Here is an 18642-nt window from a genome sequence, read left to right as displayed (position 1 = left end):
CCCACACGTCCCCCCCGGCATGGCCCAGCACGGTGCCCTCCCAGCCCCAGCACGGAGCCCCCTGCCCCTTGGGGGCTGCCAGTGCAGGGCCTGGAGCCCATGGGTTAGGAGAGCTGAGGTGCCCCAGCCCCTCTTGGGGGTGGAATTGAGGTGGGGGGGGGGAGTGAGCTGTGTGCCTGGGGGTCCCGTCTGCAGTTTGCAGCATCTCTGCTCTGAGCAGCCAGGAGTCCTTCTTGGCTCACAACAAGCTGCGTAAACAGGAGCCTGCGGGCAGCGTTAATTAGTTAAATATTTGGCAAAGGAGGAGGCAGAGACAGAATCTGCAGGAGCTGGGGGGGTGGGGGGGACACATCCTGCTGTCACCTGCCCCCACTGCGGAGCAGGGCTGGCCGGGGACGGGCGCATCCCGCCCGGTGCTGCGGGCTGGCCCAGCGCTGGGCCATCAAGTCCTCCCCAGCCTCCAGCCCAGCCTCCAGCCCAGCCCCATCCATCTCCATTTCAAAGGCTGTTAGCGAAGAGACACCCCCCACCCCCCCCCCCCAGGGACCCTCCCCATCACCACCCGGCTCTCTCTGAGCCTTGCAGCCCAGCACCTCCTTGCCGAGCGCAGAGTCTCTGGGTGCAGGGATGCCCTCTCCTCCCTGGCACCCAGGTTGGCTCCAGCAGCCTTGCCCATCACCTCTGGCCCAGTCACTCCCGGCATGGGGCCTGGGAGGGGGATGTGCTGCGGGGGAGGGGGATGTCCTGGGGCTGGGAGGGGTATTCTGTCCAGCACAGGGCTCCTGAGCGCTGTCAGAGAGAGCTGGGGGCAACCCCTGTGCCACCTGCTGCTCCCAGCCTGGCTCCTGACCTCCAGCCTGGGGTCCACCCTCCCAGATCATTAAGCAAGGCTGCGACGGCCCTGGAGCCTGGCTGGGGAGTGCCAGCCGTGTGCAGGCTCTGTCCCCACAGCCCCGGTGGTGTGAACTAAATCCATCCTAATTAGCACTGATTTGCATGGGGAAATGAAAATTAATCTAGCCTGGGTCTGCTGGAATTAGCCATTCTGGTTGGGCACAGCTGAAAGTGGCAGACGTCCTTGGGGGGGAGGGGGGCAGGTCTTGGTCTGGCAGAAAGCTGTCTGGACCACCCCCACCCCTCCCTCCCAAGCTCTATTTTGGGGCTCCCTGCTCAGCACCGCCAGGCTCTGCTTCGTGACACTGCACAGATGTGGGGCGGGCACCATCCTGGCCTCTGCCTGGCCACCCTCCAGGCTGGCATGGGGGGGGGGGATACATCAGTGCACCCCACTCCTCCCCAGCCACCCACTGAGAGCCCATAGTTGTGGGGTACAGAGAACAGCCCTGGTCTGACCCAGCTGCCCCATCCTGTGGGCATTTGTCTGGGCATGGTGGGCAGGGAAGGTGCCAGGGCTGGCATCTGCAGGGTGAGACACTGCGGGGCCTCCAGGACACCCAGGACTGAGGGGGAGGGTGCCCATGTGTGTGCCCCCACGCATGCCACTCAGGAGCACATCATTCTGGAGGTCGAGGGGAGAGCCTCGGTCGTGCCCCCTTTGGAGACCTCTGGCCCCGGCTGTGCCCTGCCAGCAGCGCTGCCTGCCCCGGGGGTGCCACCGGGGCTCATTGCTATGGGGCTGTGGAGCAGATTTGTCACCGAGCTCATGAAAGATTAACGAGGAGGAAGCAGCCAGGCAGGAGCTGTGTCCGCCCGGACCGGGGGTGGCACAGGTGGGCGTTGGGGGCAGGGTGGGGTCTGATGCTGTCGCTTTGTCACAGCCTCCTTGGTGTGACCCCAAGCCCGGCCACCCCCTCTGCGCCCCTGTCTTCTGCCGCTGCAGGAGGCCCCAGACCTTGGCCAGGCCTGTCCCCACGTCCCATCAGCAGCTCTGGGGGCACAGCAGGATGTGGGGACACCCCCCCCCTTTCCTCGCCGGCTCCAGGGATTTCAGCCTGGCTGACAGGAGCGAGACCTCCAGCTCCTGCGGCTTCATTTGCAAGTCAAGCAGGAGCCGGCGGTGGCGGCGGCGGTGGCAGAGGCTACCTGGTCCTGTCTACCTGGGGACAGGGATGGGGACACCCCCGCGGAAAGGGGGACACCCTCTGGGTGGGAGGAGTGGGGGGCTGCGAGGACGGAGCAAACCTTTGTGGCAAAGGCTGAGCCCAGCCTCGGTGATGCTGTGGTTCCGTGGGGTTGTGCCCCCCCTCCTTCCGCGGGTCTGCCGTGGTCGGGGGGGGGGGGGGGGGGTTTGATTTGTGTCGAGCTTCTCTGGCCCCCCCTCGGAGGGCTGTAAACACTCAATTAAGCCGAGCTGCCGGCCCTGCCTGGGCTGTGGCTGCGGGTAATGATGTGGGTTTGGCGGTGTCAGGCGCTGCGGGGAAGCGAGATTACAGCTAATTGGAGCCGCCCCCCCCCGGCCCCGGCCCTTCGGCGGCTGCTGCAGCTGCCGCGTGACAGCAGCCCCCCCCCCCCCAAACCTGCACCCAGAGAGTGTTCCAACCCCCCCCCCCGCCGCTGCACATCTGCACCCACAGGGAGCTCCAACCCCCTCCTGCACATCTGCACCCACAGGGAGCTCCAACCCCCCCACTCCTGCTGCACATCTGCACCCACAGAGAGCTCCAACCCCCTCCTGCACATCTGCACCCACAGGGAGCTCCAACCCCCCCCTGCACATCTGCACCCACAGGGAGCTCCAACCCCCTCCTGCACATCTGCACCCACAGGGAGCTCCAACCCCCCCACTCCTGCTGCACATCTGCACCCACAGGGAGCTCCACGTCCTCCCCCCCCGGCTGCACATCTGCATCCACAGGGAGCTTCACCCTCCCTGTCTCCAGCCTTCACCCACATGGTGGGGCGGGGGGGGCACAGGGTGGGGTGGGGGTGGCAGTGACCTGGGTAGGGCACCCAGGACCCTGTGCTGTGGCTGGGAACCAGCCTGGCTTGGTGTGACTGGAGTCGGGGGGGGGCAGGAGGTGTCCTCGGGGGGCTTTGGGGAGCTTTTTGGGACAACCTTTGAGAAGCTTTTTTTCGGGGGGGGTGGGGAGAATCCTTTGGGAAGCCTCTGTGAGCTTTTGGGGAGCTTTGGGGGAGCCTTGGGGGAGTCAAGGAAGGGTTCAGGTCTTTGAGGGCTTTTGGAGAGCCGAGGAAGGGTTCAGCCCTACCAATGGTGGAGGAAACTGCCCTGCACTGTGGTCCCCACCGGAGTTGGAGGCTGGTGAGGGGAGCAGGGTGCCGGGGGTGGGGGTGGGGTGGGGGTTGTCTGTGCAAGGACCTGTCCCGGCGAGGGGCATGCAGCAGCCTCTGCCATCGATTTCTGCTCCCGGAGCTCAGCAAGAAAAATGAGGCGCTGGGGCCGCGGAGCTGCCGCCGTCATTTGTCGCCTTCTCGCCGTGTCCTGGCGGGGACGGGAATTGATTTTGGAGCCTCTGGCATGAGCCAGCAGGTCCGGGGGTGGGAGATGGGAAAATGGGGAGGGGGCGGGGGGGGGGGGGAGGCACAGCTGCTGGGGGCTCCTCACGCACAAAGCTTCCCTACGCGGTGGGAGATGGGATGTGGAGATGCGGGGGGTGCCCCTCTGTGCCCGAGCGCCCGGCTGCCTCCTGGAGGTGCTGGGTTGTTTTGGGGGGGGGGGGGGGGGGGGGCTGGGGGGTCCCTTGCACCGGGCTGGCTGCCCTGGCCCCAGGAAGGGCCCTGCACGGAGGGTGCAGGTTATGGGAGCACGACAGGAGCCACCGGTTGGCCTCCCCTGGCACACATCCCAGGGTGTTCCGTGGCACCGGGGGCTGCCTGCCCGGCCCCAGCAGCGGGGGCAGCCCCCTCCTGGGCCCGGTGTCGGGCCCGGTGTCGGGCCCGGTGCCGGTTTTGTTCGTGGTCCCGCTCCTGGTCTCGGGCCCGGTGCCGGTCCCCGGTGGCCACAAGGGGGCGCCACAAGCCTCCTGGAGGCCCTGGGGAGGCCCCGCGCGGAAGCGGTCCCGCGGGCACGTGCGTGCGCGCCCCCGAGGGGCTGGGTTTTGAGGAGGGGGGTCGGGACTGTGTGTGTGAGGGGGTGGCAGGTCCCAGCTGTGTGCACCTGAGGCTCAGCTGTGTGCTTGCATGTCCCAGACGTGCTCCTGCATGTCCCAGACCTGCTCCTGCATGTTCCAGCTGTGTGCTTGCATGTCCCAGCTGTGTTCACATCTCAGCCATGTTTGCATGTCTCAGCCACCTGCATACATGTCCCAGCCATGTGCTGCTGTGTCCCAGCCGTGTGCTGCTGTGTCCCAGCTGTGTGCTGCTGTCCCAGCCATGTCTGTGTGTCCCAGCCTTGTGCTGCTGTTCCAGCCATGTGTGTCCCAGCCAGGTTTGTGTGTCCCAGCCATGTGCTGCTATGTCCCAGCCATGTCTGTGTGTCCCAGCCATGTGTGTCCCAGCCATGTCTATGTGTCCCAGCCATGTCTATGTGTCCCAGCCATGTGCTGCTGTCCCAGCCATGTGCTGCTGCCCCAGCCATGTGTGTGTGTGCCAGCCATGTGTGTCCCTGCCATGTGTGTGTGTCCCAGCCATGTCTGTGTGTCCCAGCCATGTGCTGCTGCCCCAGCCATGTGTGTGTGTGCCATCCATGTGTGTCTGCCCCAGCCATGTGTGTCTGTCCCAGCCATGCGTGTCTGCCCCAGCCGTGTGTGTCTGTGCCAGCCATGTGTGTCTGCCCCAGCCGTGTGTGTCTGTCCCAGCCATGTGTGTCTGCCCTAGCCGTGTGTGTCTGCCCCAGCCGTGTGTGTCTGCCCCAGCCGTGTGTGTCTGCCCCAGCCGTGTGTGTCTGTGCCGGCCGTGTGCTCCCGTCTCGGCCATGTGCGCCGTGCCCCAGCCGTGCTCCGGCAGCCGTCGCGCCTGGGTCCCCACCAGTGTCTTTGTCACGCCGAGGGAAGAGGCCATTACATTATGTTTATTAAATTGTATCAAGGCAGCGTTCCCGCAATCGGCAGCTGCTGACCCTGGTTATTTATAAACCAGCTCTGGAAATCGCAGCTCCGGGCTCAGGTTTTTTTTTTCTCTTCAGAGAATCGCAGCGGAGAGGAGGGGGGAAAAAGGCGAGGGAAAAAAAGAGAAAGGAATCGATCCGGGGCCGGGGCCGGGGCCGAGCCGCTGCTAATCGAGGGGTCGGCTCCGGGAAACGCCTCCCGGTGCCACCGCGGCTGGGGGGGTGCTGATGTCTGTGTCTGCCCAATTCCCCCCCGCCCCCCAGCCGAGGCTCCCACCCTGCGGCCTCAGCCCTCTGCGGTGGGGGCTGTGCTGGGGACCCCTCCTCCAGACCCAAGCCCTCGCCCAGGCTGGGGGCACAAAGGGACATCCTTAGGCGCTGGCTCGGGGGGCAGGGGTGGGTGCCAGCCCTCCCACCTTCTACAGCATTGCCAGGGGGGTGTTAGGTTGGTGCCTCTCCCCCCCCGCCTCCGCTGCAGCTGTTGGGGGGGGGTCAGCGATTGGCTCTCCCGGTGCTGCTCACCCAGCGCCCCGTGATTAATGGGGGGAATTAGGGTGATAATTAGTCCTTAAATGAAGGTGCCAGTTACGAGCGACGTGTGCCCACTGCCCGCTCCGTGATGGATGGTGCCAGGGCCCGGGTGCCTGGCAGACAGGCGTGCTCGGAGGCAGGCGAGGGGATGGCGATGCCATGGAGATTGGTGACATCAGGGGGTGGCCATGACATGGCAGGGTGGCCGTGACATCACTCCGCAGCCCCCAGCAGGACAACGCCAGCTCGTGGGGGTGGCAGGCAGGGAGCGGGGGGAGGTGTCTGCTCTGCCATTGCCTGGCTGTGCGGGTCCTCACGACGTGTCACGATAGTGCTGACGTGTGGTGCTCCGCGGGGAGCTGATGGTGCTGCCCAGCCTCACCTGCCCCAGTGAGAGGTCCCTGTGAGGGAGGAGTCCTGGTTGAGGGAGGTCCTGGGTGAAGGAGGGCCTGGCTGAGAGGGGTCCCCGGTGAGGGGGGTCCTGGTTGAGGGGCCCTGTGCAGGACCAGGACCAGGACCAGGACCAGGGCCAGGGCCAGGGCCAGGACCAGGACCAGGACCAGGACCAGGACCATCCTTCTGGCTCCCCCCAGGATCCAGCCCCTTCTCCCCAGGCTGGGGCCGTCCCGCCGCGCAGCTCCGCGGGGCCGCGGAGCCTCTCCCGTTAATTCACCATTTAATTACCGGCTGTTTGTTTATTGTTTGTTTGCTTTAGCGGGGATGAATTTTTTATGATGGCTTCCAGCGCTCCTCGCCAAAGCCCACTGAGATTTACAGCCCCGAGCAGAGCCTTAATGGGGGCAAGGTCCCCGCTGGCAGTGAGGGGTGACCCCCGTGCCAGCATCAGAGGAGGGGCTGGGGTGATAGCTGCCAGCTCTTGGTGCCGGTGTTGGGGTGAGAGGGGCACAACCGGTGGGTACCAGCTGTGGTGTCAGGAGGGCTGGGGGGAGGATGTGGGGCAGCCCTGTGCTGGGGGTGGGATGTGCAGAGCCAGGAGGCTGGTTGGGTAGCAGGGGGGCACGACCAGTGGGTACCAGCTGTGGTGTCAGGAGGGCTGGGGGGAGGCTGGGGGGCAGCCCCTGCAGTGGTGTTGGTGGCTGGGGGGGGAGGTTGTGTGGAGCCAGGAGGTTGGTTGGGTAGCAGGGGGCACAACCAGTGGGTACCAGCTGTGGAGTCAGGGAGGCTGTGGGGCAGCCCCTGTGATGGGGGTGGGGTGTGTGGAGCCAGGAGGCTGGTTGGGTAGCGGGGGCGCCCAACCAGTGGGTACCAGCTGTGGTTGGCAGCCCCTGTCGTGGTGTTGGGGGCTGGGGGTGGCGGTGGGAGGTTGTTGTGTGGATCCAGGAGGCTGTCTGGAGCTGTGTGGCGCTGGCGGGGGGGAGGTGGGGGCGGGCTGGGAGGCAGAGGAGCTGTGCTCAGGTGCAGGCACGTTCAGCCCCCCGAGCTGCAGCATCTCCCATTAATGAAGCACTTCATCACCGCGGCCGGGCGCGGGGGGGGGGGGATCGGGGGGGGGGCACCCAATTCCCAGTGATAAATTCCCCCACGCCGGCCCCGCGCTCGCTGGCAGCAGCCCTGATTCTCCTTCATCTTGAATAATATTTTTGGAGTGGTTGTAAAATCACCCTGCCCAGCAGCTGCCAGCACAGGCACCCCCACTGTCCCCCTCCCCACCACCGCCTCCATTTGTCTCCTCAGCTCCCCACGGCCCCCTCCCCCCGCCACGAGGGGCCAGGCCACAGCCACGCGTGTGAGCGTGCAGCACACGTGTGTGTGCGGCTGTCTGTCTGCTCAGGGAGGGCTGTCCGTGTGTCCCTGCACCCGTGTGTGCAGTCCCCACCCCTGCAGCAACCTGTGGCCACGGCCCCTGGGGGCAGGGCTGGGTGGCCCTGGGGGTGTGGGGGCTGGCGTTGGGCTGGAGGAGCCCAGAGGGCTGCTCCCAACAGGAGGATTCTGTGCTCTGGGGGTGCAGCTCTGTGCAGGCAGGGCCACACACGTGTGCAGCCATGCAGCCATGCAGGCAGGGCCATCCATGCCTCTGTGCACACACATGTGCAGCCATGCAGGCAGGGCCATGCCTCTGAGCACACACGTGTGCAGCCATGCAGCCATGCAGGCAGGGCCATGCCTCTGTGCACACACGTGTGCAGCCATGCAGCCATGCAGGCAGGGCCATCCATGCCTCTGTGCACACGTGTGCAGCCATGCAGCCATGCAGGCAGGGCCATCCATGCCTCTGTGCACACACATGTGCAGCCATGCAGGCAGGGCCAGCCATGCCTCTGTGCACACGTGTGCAGCCATGCAGCCATGCAGGCAGGGCCATGCCTCTGAGCACACACGTGTGCAGCCATGCAGCCATGCAGGCAGGGCCATCCATGCCTCTGTGCACACACATGTGCAGCCATGCAGGCAGGGCCATGCCTCTGAGCACACATGTGTGCAGCCATGCAGCCATGCAGGCAGGGCCATGCCTCTGTGCACACGTGTGCAGCCATGCAGCCAGGGCCATGCCTCTGTGTGCATGCAGAGCTGCCTGGCCGTGCACATGCAGGCAGCTCTGTCTTGCAGCAGGGTGCCCCCCACCCTTCTGCCCCCTCCCTGTGCCAGCTGCTGGAATCCTGCTCTCTCCAGGAGGAGTTTTGGGGCTGGTTTACTCCTCCCCCGAAATCGCTGACCCATCGCCTCGGCCTGATGCCAGCCACGAACCAACAGCTCCAGCAGCACCAGCAGCAGCAACAGCAGCCCCAACAGCTCCAGCAGCTCCAGCAGCAGCTCCAGCAGCTCCAGCACCCCAGCAGCAGCCCCAGCAGCTCCAGCAGCAGCCCCAACAGCCCTAACAGCTCCAGCAGCCCCAGCAGCTCCAATTCCTTGGTGTTTCTGTGTCTCCCAGACCCGGGGGGATCTCACTGGAGCCCCCTCCAAGTGCTCTGTGGAGCTTGACCCTCTTCCACGGCTGCTCCCCGCAGAGGGGGCTGCAGGCAGCCTGCCATGGTTGGGTGGGAGGGGAGTGGAAGGGAGGTGGGAGGGGGGTGTGTGGGGGGTCCCAAGCAGCTGTAACCAGCATGAAGAGGGAAATGCAGCACAGAATTAAACTGGCTCTTAATTACAGTCATTAATGAGCATGGAGGCAGCTGGGCTCTGTGGGCAGGGAATCCCACTGCAGCTCCAGGGGAAGTCCTGGGGAATTAGGAGCTGCATGGAGCTGGGTTGCAGAATGCTCCAAAGCAGAGCTGGCTGTGATGGGACTGGGACCCCAACACCCCCACACACCCCCCCATCCTTCCCCAAAATATCCTGGGGTCCTAACACTGCTGGGCACCCCCTGGGGATCCCTGCTCAGTGCTTTGGTGCTGGGCTCCAAAGGTGCCATGCTGTGCCCTCCAGCTGCAGCAGGGCTGTGAAGGAGACTGATAGGAGGGGGACAAGACCCTGTCCCCTCAAAAGACACACCCCACCCCACCCCCAGACCAGGTTGGTGACAGCGCCAGGGGTAAGACCCCAGTGTTGTGTCAGCAGTGCCACCCTCCAGGGTGGGCACATGGGGACTGCCCTCCTTCTGCACAATGCTACCAGAGGCTGGGGCAGGGAGTGGTGGTGGTCCTGGGGGACCCCAGCAGAGCTCTGCTGACCCAACTCTGAGCCCCTCTTTTATGCTCCCACAGCCTTTGCCGCTGGGCAGCAGATCTGGCTGCGAGAAAGACGAATCCCAGAGCCCCAGCAGGGTGGGGGCTGGAGGGGACCTCTGAACCCCCCCCCCTCTTGAACCTCTCCTGCACCCCTTTGCCGTGACCCTGCACCCACCATAGACCACCCCCCCAGCACCCCAGCGCTGCACAGCCGCTGGCAGCGGGGGCTGCGGGCAGGGGGCAGCGGCCGTGCCGCGGGGAGTGGCTCTTCATCAATCCTATCTCCAAACCCTAATTGTATCACCAAAGGCCTCCACACGGCGCTGCCGGCCGCGCTCAGCCCCTGCTGCCAGCAGCTCCGCAGAAGTTTCTCCCTTTTGTCCTTTCAGACTCCGCTGGAAGAAACTGGGAAGGAGGGGGACGGGCAGGGGCTGGGGGAGCTGAGCTCGGACAGAGAGCTTGGGCTGGAAGGAGGCAGCTGGAGGGGCTCTGGAGGCGGGTGGGGGAGTGCAGGAGGGTCCTTGGGGTGCCTCACTGCAAGGGTGCAAGGTGGAGGCTTGCAGGTTCGTGGGGAGAGCTCTGTGTGTGTGCACACACGTGTGGGGGTGCTAAGCATGCATGGCTCTGCCTCTGCATGCATGTTCTTTGCCTCTGCATGCATGGCTCTGCCTCTGCATGTATGTTCTCTGCCTCTGCATGCATGTTCTTTGCCTCTGCATGCATGGCTCTGCCTCTGCATGCATGTTCTCTGCCTCTGCATGCATGGCTCTGCCTCTGCATGCATGTTCTCTGCCTCTGCATGCATGGCTCTGCCTCTGCATGCATGTTCTCTGCCTCTGCATGCATGTTCTTTGCCTCTGCATGCATGGCTCTGCCTCTGCATGTATGTTCTCTGCCTCTGCATGCATGTTCTTTGCCTCTGCATGCATGGCTCTGCCTCTGCATGCATGTGCTTTGCCTCTGCATGCATGTTCTCTGCCTCTGCATGCATGGCTCTGCCTCTGCATGCATGTTCTCTGCCTCTGCATGCATGTTCTTTGCCTCTGCATGCATGGCTCTGCCTCTGCATGTATGTTCTCTGCCTCTGCATGCATGTTCTTTGCCTCTGCATGCATGGCTCTGCCTCTGCATGCATGTTCTTTGCCTCTGCATGCATGTTCTCTACCTCTGCATGCATGGCTCTGCCTTTGCATGCATATCTCTGCTTCTGCATGCATGTTCTCTGCCTCTGCATGCATGCTCCCTACATGTGTGCCTCTGCAGGAGCAAAGGTTCATCCAGGGGAGGTATGGGGGGTGTGGGGGGCACTGGCTTTTGACCAAGAGCCCTCAGTTAAGGGGCAGGTGATGCTGTGCCCATCAGGTGTGTGGCACTGGCACCATCCATCATGTGCCACCTTGCCACGCTCTGCCCTCAGACACAGGCTGCCAGATCATCACAGGCTGCCAGATCACCGCGGGCTGCCAGAGCACCACCGGTTTCCCCCTGATAAGGGCCTGGGAGGCCCAGTCCCTGCTCTGGCCCAGCCTCCCGCCCGGGCTGCCCGCTCCGTCCGGCTTCCCTTCCCAGTCTTTTGTTCAGAACCAGTAGGTACAAATCGCTGGTTTCCATATGCAGAGCAGCAGCTGCTCCTGCCGGGCAGATCTGCATCGCTAAATGTAAATTGGGTGTTCTGTCATTTATCATAAGTGGGGGGGGATTGGGGGGGGGGTGGTGGTGGAGGGGGCTGCTGAGGGGAGGCAGCAAACATGGGCGAAGTTGTCATAACAAATCAGGTTCCTCATCCCTCGCCCTGGCAGCGAGGTGCAGGGGCAGCCGCTGGAGGATCTGAACGTGGAGAGGGGAAGGGGCCGGTTGCTGGTTCAGAGAAGGGAAACTGAGGCACGAGTGGTGGTGCCTTGGGTGCCAGGCAGCAGCCTGTGGGCATCCCAGGAGTCCAAACCCAAAGCTGGCCGCTGACCCGGCCCCTGGGGCTCGTCATGGGGTAGGGTGCAGCAGGCTCAGGAGCTGGCAGTCCGGGCAGCAGCTTCCCTGGGCCGGGATGTTGGTCCTGTCCCGCCCCGTCCCTCCCAGCCCCTCTTCAGACGCCTCCCTCGCGTCTCCTGCCCAGGCTCCATCCTCGCACGGCACTCGGGAACCTGCCACGGCAGCCGGACCTTGCCTGCCCCTCGCCATGAAGGGTCCCCTGCTCGGAGCTATGTTCTCCCGGCATGTCAAGCGGCACCCCGGAGTGAGTCACCCCGCGCCCCCCCAGGGACCCCCGCATTGCTCCCCATCCCTCTGCCCCCCTCCTCCTCCCAGGGACCTCCACAGCCCCCATCCCTCCAGGCTCATCATTGCCCTTCTCCCACCCTGTGCCTTGGGGATCTTGTCCTTCTCCACGTCCTTCTCCCTCTTTCCCCCCTCCCCATCCCTCTTTCCTCTGCCCTCACCGGTCCCCTCTTCCTCCCATTCCCCAAACCACTTTTCAGCCTCCTGGTCCAGCTCCCTGTGCCCTGACTGTCCCTTCCCAGCTGCCCCTGCTTGCAGTGTGCCCTCCATGCCACTCTCCCGGGTCTGACAGCACCTCTCAGGGGAGCTGGATGATCTCGGGGGGCCCCAGCCCTCCTTTACTGAGGAGAGCTGAGACCACCCTGACCCGAGGGGACTGGGCTCCTCCTCTGAGCCAGGCTGGGCTTTAGGCACGTCGATGTTTACCCCACCCGGGCTGACTTCCCCTGACCACATCTGCTGGCAGCTGCTTGGGTGAAGGATGCTGCTCGGTGTGCTCCTGCTGCCACACCCTTCTCGGGAGGCACCTTTGGGAGGGTGGGAATGGAAATCGAGCCCCTTCCTCACTTCCCTGCTAGCCCCAGCTTGGGAGTGTCAACTCCCAGCTGTCCTTCCAGCTCAGATCCTTCCCCATCCCCTGCCCTCAGCACCCCAAGCTGGGGGTTTTGTATGTAGCTGCTGAAACCCCCAAGAGAGACCCTCGGCCGTGGTGGCAGCCGGCTGAGTGCCCCTGCCCTGCCCAGCTGAGCCTCTGGATCTCCTCCTGCAGCAGCAGAGACCCAACCCTTGCCAGGGGGTCCCCAGTTCTTCCCCTCGCTTGTCCCCACAGCTCAGTGCCCTCCCTGGAGCCCTGGCAGGGGCTGGTGGCCGGAGGAGGGTTGTGGAGCTGCAGGCTCTCACGTAAGCTGCTGGCAGCTGGTTTGGGCTGGGCAGAGCAGCCAGGCTGGAGAGGATGCTGAGCCGCGGCTGGGCAGCAGGACAGACGGACGCCTGGCTCAGCAGAGGGGAGGGATCCAGGGCTGGAGAAGGAGGCACCCTGGGCAGGGCTGTTCCAGCGACAGGCAGATTCCTGCCCTCTGCCAACAGCCCGGGCACGGGACGGATGGGTCCCCGGGCTGCCCGGGTGTGAACGGATGGACAGCACAGGGCAGGGCTCCTGTGCCCTCCTCAGGGCACTGCTGCGTGTTTCTGGGTGCAGAACAGGGGAATTTGGGGCTCCATGCCACCATGGTTCGCCCAGCTGTCAAACAAAGGGCTGTGTGTGACATGGGGAGGAGGGGGGCACAGAGAGACCCCAAAGAGTCTGTGTAAAGGGGGCGGTGGTGCTGAGTGCTTGGCATGTGCCCAAGAGCTGCTCAGCAGGATTAGTGCTGGGGCAGTTCTTGTGCCATCCATCACACACCATCAGCTGCAGCTCACGCCGGGGGGGGGGGCACAGCAGCACTTCCACCTGGCAAGAGGCCCTCCCTGCGCAGTGTGCCCAGCTGCCTGCCCACCTGGCACTGATGGATGCCCCAGGCAGGGAGGTGCAGCACCGCTGGGTGATCGCAGGAGCTTCGGCAGGACAAGCACCTGCCTGGCATGACAGTCCCGGGGTGGGGTGGGGGTGCACTGCTCACTGGGCACCTTGTGGGCACTGGGCAGAGCTCAGCGCTGCATCACACCATCCACTCACCTCAGCATGTGGTCGTCTGCCAAGGCACCTCACCCTGGCATGAGGATCCCATCCTGCCCAGGCACAGAGCCCCCTCCTCACTGGGTGGTTTTCTCCTTCCTGCTGCTTTTGTAGCCAGAAGAGAACAGAGAGTCAGATCCTCACCCTGGCACAGCTGGTGCCAGCTCACTGCCAGGTCACCTGGGTGTTGGCTGGGGCTGTGGTGGGACCGGGGGGCTTCTGGGGAGCAGGGCAGCTCTGACCTCACTCCCATGAGGTCCCCACAAGTGGATTAGGAGGCAAATGCTGCACACAGCCAGCAGCAGCACTGTGACTCTCCACAGGCTTCGGGTCGAGCTCTCCACGCACATTGTTTATTTGTGTGCCTGTCTTGAGGGGGGATGGGGGGGCACCTGCAGCTCCAGAGCCCCTCTGCTGCCGCAGGAGCTCCTTCCCCGGCTCCCCCTTACCCTTAATTCTTCCCAGGCATTAATTACCCAGAAGGTGTCAGCAGCAGATGGTGAGACTGAACCTATCGCCCCAGATCTCCTCCAGCAGACACCGCAATTCCCGGCGCAATTCCCGGCGCTGCGGAGCTGTCTTGATTAGCAGGAGCGGCTGGGCAGGGGCCACTGCCAGATCCTCTGGCACCTGGCCGCACACGGCGCAGAAGATCATTAGCCACTGATGCCTCCAACCTCCCAGGCTGGTGCTGGCACCTGCCCGGCGCTCCATCAGCTGGCACAGCGCAGAGAGCTGCCTGGCTCGACAGGGAGGCTGGGGAGACACTGGAATAGGGAGGCTGTGGATTGCCTTCTCCCTGGAGGTGCTCAAAGCCAGGCTGGATGAGACCCCGAGCACCCTGGGCTGGTGGGAGGGGTCCCTGCCCATGGTGGGGGGTTGGAACTGGATGAGCTTTAAGGTCCCTTCCAACCTAACCCATTCTATGGTCCTCTTCTCCTCACGGTTTAGCGTCGCCCCCACCTCGCTCTCGTCCAAGTGGGGAAACTGAGTCCCAGCACAGTGCTTGGAGATGTTTTTTAGTGCTCAAGCTGAGGAGCGGAGCTGCAAATCTAAGCCGGGGGGCGCCCAGGGGGTGGCAATGGAAACCGCGCGGCTCGCACGGCCCCGCCGGCCCCGCTCCTTGCTAATGGGCACGGAGAGGCCCCGGCCGCGTTCGCCCTCCCAGGGGCACAGCTTGGCGAGAGATTCATTAGGCTCAGGCTGCCTTCCCTGGCATGGGGGGATTGGGGGGGCTGTGGCAATTTAGGGGAGGTCAAGGCAGCCTCGGAATTGAGGCCGCGTCCCCCTGGGCGCTGGGGGATTGGCAGCAGGAGTGCAGATGAGAAGATGGAGCTGGTGGACCTGCGAAGGTGATCAGAGCCCTGGCGTGCGTGGGGCGGGGAGAGAGCATCTCCTGCTTGCAAGGATGGCTGCTGGGGGGAGCACTGAGTGCCCCCCCATGCTATGCTGGCACCACGTCCCCCAGGCTCGCTCTGGCCCCGGCTGCTCTGCCGCTGGTGTGGTGCCCGGTCCCGGTGCATGCCAGTCCATTCACTCCTGGTGGGGGCTCAGGGGGGATGGTAAATGGACCCCCTCCTCATCTGGGTGTTGGGGGCGCAGTGTCTGGGTGTGGGGACCGAAAACCTGCTGGGGTGGGCAGCGTGGCTCAGAGCCAAATCCTGCCGAGCCTCCATCCTTCCCTCGAGGGGGAAATCGTTGGCGGAGGAGCCGCCGGCGGAGGCTCAACCCGTGGCCAGTGGGCACCACAGACAGCAGGAAGGGGACCCCCCCCAGCCCCTCTCCCCCAGCCGGGGCAGGCAGCGTGGGCGCCGGGGCAGCAGCAGCAGGCGGCGATTCCTCATTCCAAATCCAATTCCTCTCCAGCACGAGCCGATTTTTCTCTCCCTCTTTTAATTCAGTCACTCAAGCTGACAGCTACACTGTGTACCGCAGCCTGGCTACAGGATTGCTCTGCCATATTTCCCCTGTAAATCTCCCGGGGTGTCAGCTCTCCCTTTCACTCTCTGGTCGCCCTGATAAATATTCATTTTATTGGGGTATTTTTCATTTTTCTCTCTCTCTCTCTCTTTTCTCTCTCTCTCTCTCTCTCTCCCCACCCTACCCCCTCCTTCTCTCTCTCTGCAGCTCATTCCCCTCATTGGCTTCATCAGCGTTGGCATGGGCAGCGCTGTCCTCTACTTGCTGAGGCTGGCCCTGTACAGCCCCGATGTCAGGTATGGCCTGGGGGTGCTCGTGGGCACCTCCTGAGCACCCCACTCTGAGTCCCTCCTCACCCTCCAAGCACCCACTCTGCACCTCTGGGCATCCCTTGGGCGCCCACGCCACTGGGCACCCCTTAGACACCCACCTCATGACCATGGGCATCCTGCACCCCTTGGGCACACGGCCCCCCTGCCCCTGCAGCGGAGAGTTTGATGCCCAGTGGCAGCAAGCAGGTGCTGGGGTGCAGAGGGTGCCTGGGCACAGTGTGGCACCTTCGTGGAGGTGGGGACAAGGAGGGATGGGTTGGGGACAAGGAGGGATGGGCTGGGGTCAAGGACAGATGGGCTGGGGTCAAGGACAGATGGGCTGGGGACAAGGAGGGATGGGTTGGGGACAAGGAGGGATGGGTTGGGGACAAGGAGGGATGGGCTGGGGTCAAGGACAGATGGGCTGGGGACAAGGAGGGATGGGTTGGGGACAAGGAGGGATGGGCTGGGGTCAAGGACAGATGGGCTGGGGACAAGGAGGGATGGGTTGGGGGCAAGGCAGCTAAAAGCAGAATGAGAACGATGGAGCTGGGGAAAGAGTGCCGGGAGAGAGGGAACAGAGGAATGGGAATCCTGCGGGATGCGTGGAGGGGTGGAGAAGGAATGGGGAGAGAAAGAGCGAGGAGAGGGAAGGACGGACACAGAGCAGCCTGCAAGGATGAATGGAGAGGGGGAGGAGGCGTGAGGCTGGCAGGCTGCGGGCAGAGGGATGGATTGGCACAGGACACTGTGCCACAGGAGCTGGCTTTTCCCCGGTAGCCCCCACAGCCCCACAGCTCCCCACGGCCCCAGGGTCCCCAGGGCAGCTCCAGGGTTGGTTTGCTCCCAGGACGATGCTCATTGATTCGATTTGCCACCAGCTGCCCGGGGTACTTAGTTCAGCAATTAGCGCGTCCGGGCACCTCGGCTTTGATGGTGCCGTCGCGGGGGTGCGTACGTGTGAGGGGGAGCACAGCAGCACCCCCCCAGCGCGTCAGTGCCGTTAACCAGCTCCAGTGGTCCGCCCTGGCAGCAGAGCCCCCCCCCGCCCCCAGGCCCCCGCTCCATCCCGGCCGTGCTCGCACACACGAACGCCGCTTCCCAGATGGAAAATTTTGCTCTTGGCTGGGGCCGGAGGATTGCAGGGGGACGGGAGAGGGGCAGGCAGGAGCCGCTCCCTCCAGGGACCCATCCCACGGCTTCGCTGCCCTTCCACGGCCCCTCCCGGGACGGGACGGGACAGGACGGGACGAGTCCTCCGTGGGAAGGCTCCATCCAGCCGGCAGCAGCCAGCCCGGGCTGGCCTTGCACGTTCTCAATCCTTACACATTCCTAACCCTTGCACATTCCCAACCCTTCCATAATCCCAGCCCTTGCACGCTCCCAGCCCTTGCACGCTCCCAACCCTTGCACGCTCCCAGCCCTTGCACGCTCCCAGCCCTTCCACGTTCCCAACCCTCACACCCGGGGCGGGTGAAGCTGGGGCTTGGGGAGGATGTGGGGCCAGAGGAGAGGGGCAGAGCAGGCAGTGCCCCCCATTCAGAGCAGTGCCCGCAGCCGCGCTGGCCGGGGAGGGGAGGGGGGGCAGGCCGATGTGCACCCCCGCACGTACACCTCGGGCCAGCCTTGAGCCAGGGTGGCTGCCAGGCTGCGGTTTGGCTGAGTCAGGCCACGGCTGTGGCACAGCCAGGACTGCGATGCTCTGGGAGCAGCCTCATGGGGATCCTGTCCGCGCCCCCCCGCCCCCCGGCCCCAGTTCCACACCCTAGGGTGGGGAGGGACCCGGAGGGACTTAGTGAGAGCCCCCCCCCAACCCCCCGCAGCAGGACTGGGGAGGGGGAGGTGAGGTGTGATGGCTTCTGGGGTTATTACTGCAGGGAGCTGGGGCTGGGGGCACTACTGGGAGGCGGGGGGGGATGTCTCTCCCCACCCCCTTGCAGGTGCTGATGGTGTCATCCCCCACCCCCCCTCCCCCCCCCTTGCAGCTGGGACCGAAAAAATAATCCTGAGCCCTGGAATAAGCTGAGCCCCACGGACCAGTACAAAGTGAGCACTGGGTGAAGGGGGTCCTGGGGGGTCCTAGCACCGGGGGGTGGGGGGTGGAACTGCCACGTTCAGGACATCTTCCTTGGGGAAGGGGTAGAGGTGGCATCACCCTGAGCCCCCCAGCTGTGTGTGCCCAGAGTTTGGGGGGGGGGGGGGGCTGAATGGTGACTTCCTCACACCCCACAGCCAAGGTCAGCCTGCAGCAATGGCTGGGGATGGGGGGGGGGGGGGAGGGGGATGCACGACCCCCTCTCACCCCCTGCCCCACCCCCCCCTCCTTCTCCAGTTTCTGGCAATTTCCACTGACTACAAGAACCTCAAGAAGGAACGTCCCAGTTTCTGAGCTGACACACCCCCCCCCCCCATCCTGAGGATGTGCAGGGGGAAATGTGGCCCCCCCCGAGCACCCCCTCACCTCCAGCAGCACCCCCAGCTCCATGGCAGTCACCGCACAATCTGCTCCCCCAGCACCCCCAAACCTCGGGGCTGTGTCCCTCCCCCACTCCCAATAAACACACCCCTGTGGGTGCCACATGACCCCCCCCACGCTGCACGGTGCCATGGGACAGCCAAAAAGGGGGGGGTGGGGGGCACAGGGCAGGGTGTGAGGCTGTGTCACTTCCCAGGCTTATAAACACAGGGGACATTGGGCCCCCCCCCGGGGGGAGGGCTGGGCTGGGGGTTCCCAGCCTGCTGGAAGCAGCACTTCCGCTCTCCCACGCTCCAGGGGCTGCCTGGGGACCACCCTGCTCCCAGCCCCCCTCAGGAGAGGCAAAGAGGCCTCTGGGGCCAATAGGGAGTCACAGGCGTGGGGCAGAGGCTTGGCCTTTGCTGGGGGGGGGTGGGGGGGATAAATCCTGCCTGGTGCTGTTTGGTTTGGCCAAAGCCTTGTCGGGAACTCGTGGCCAGCTGACCTGAAAGAGCGGGGATGTGCCAGGGGGGTGTGCCAGGGGGATGTGCCAGGGCGATGTGCCAGCGCGGATGTGCTGCGATGCCAGAGCCTGGCAGGGCCACAGGGAGCAACGGGGGTCTGGCCAGTGGGGGAGGGTCTGCATCTCACAGCTGAGAGAGCAGCCAGGCCACAGCCCCCCCCCTCCCCCCCCCCAATACCCAACCCAGTCTGGGGCACGACCATGGGCAGTGAGACACAGAGCTCTGTGCCCGCACCACCCCCAGCACCCTGGCACTGTCCCCAGGGACGCTGTCCCCATGCCACCCCAGCTCAGCACCCACAGATCTCTGTGCCAACAGCTTCTGACCCACTTTTATTAGCGCCCCCCCCCCCCCCCCCCCGGGTAG

General features: G+C 64.6%; 1 protein-coding gene across 1 annotated transcript; it reads left to right on the top strand.

The window, feature by feature from the left end:
* Positions 1-11223: 11223 nt before the first annotated feature.
* On the top strand, positions 11224-17744 carry NDUFA4L2 (NDUFA4 mitochondrial complex associated like 2). Its single transcript, XM_054177461.1, has 4 exons — positions 11224-11350; positions 15194-15282; positions 17283-17343; positions 17630-17744. Exons 1-4 carry the CDS (start codon positions 11294-11296, stop codon positions 17684-17686), a joined length of 264 nt encoding a protein of 87 aa, XP_054033436.1. The 5' UTR covers positions 11224-11293; the 3' UTR covers positions 17687-17744.
* The last annotated feature ends 898 nt before the right edge of the window (positions 17745-18642 follow it).

Source organism: Dryobates pubescens, chromosome 40, assembly GCF_014839835.1.
Source record: "Dryobates pubescens isolate bDryPub1 chromosome 40, bDryPub1.pri, whole genome shotgun sequence".
NCBI lineage: Eukaryota > Metazoa > Chordata > Aves > Piciformes > Picidae > Dryobates > Dryobates pubescens.
This window is presented reverse-complemented; position numbering and strand designations above follow the sequence as displayed.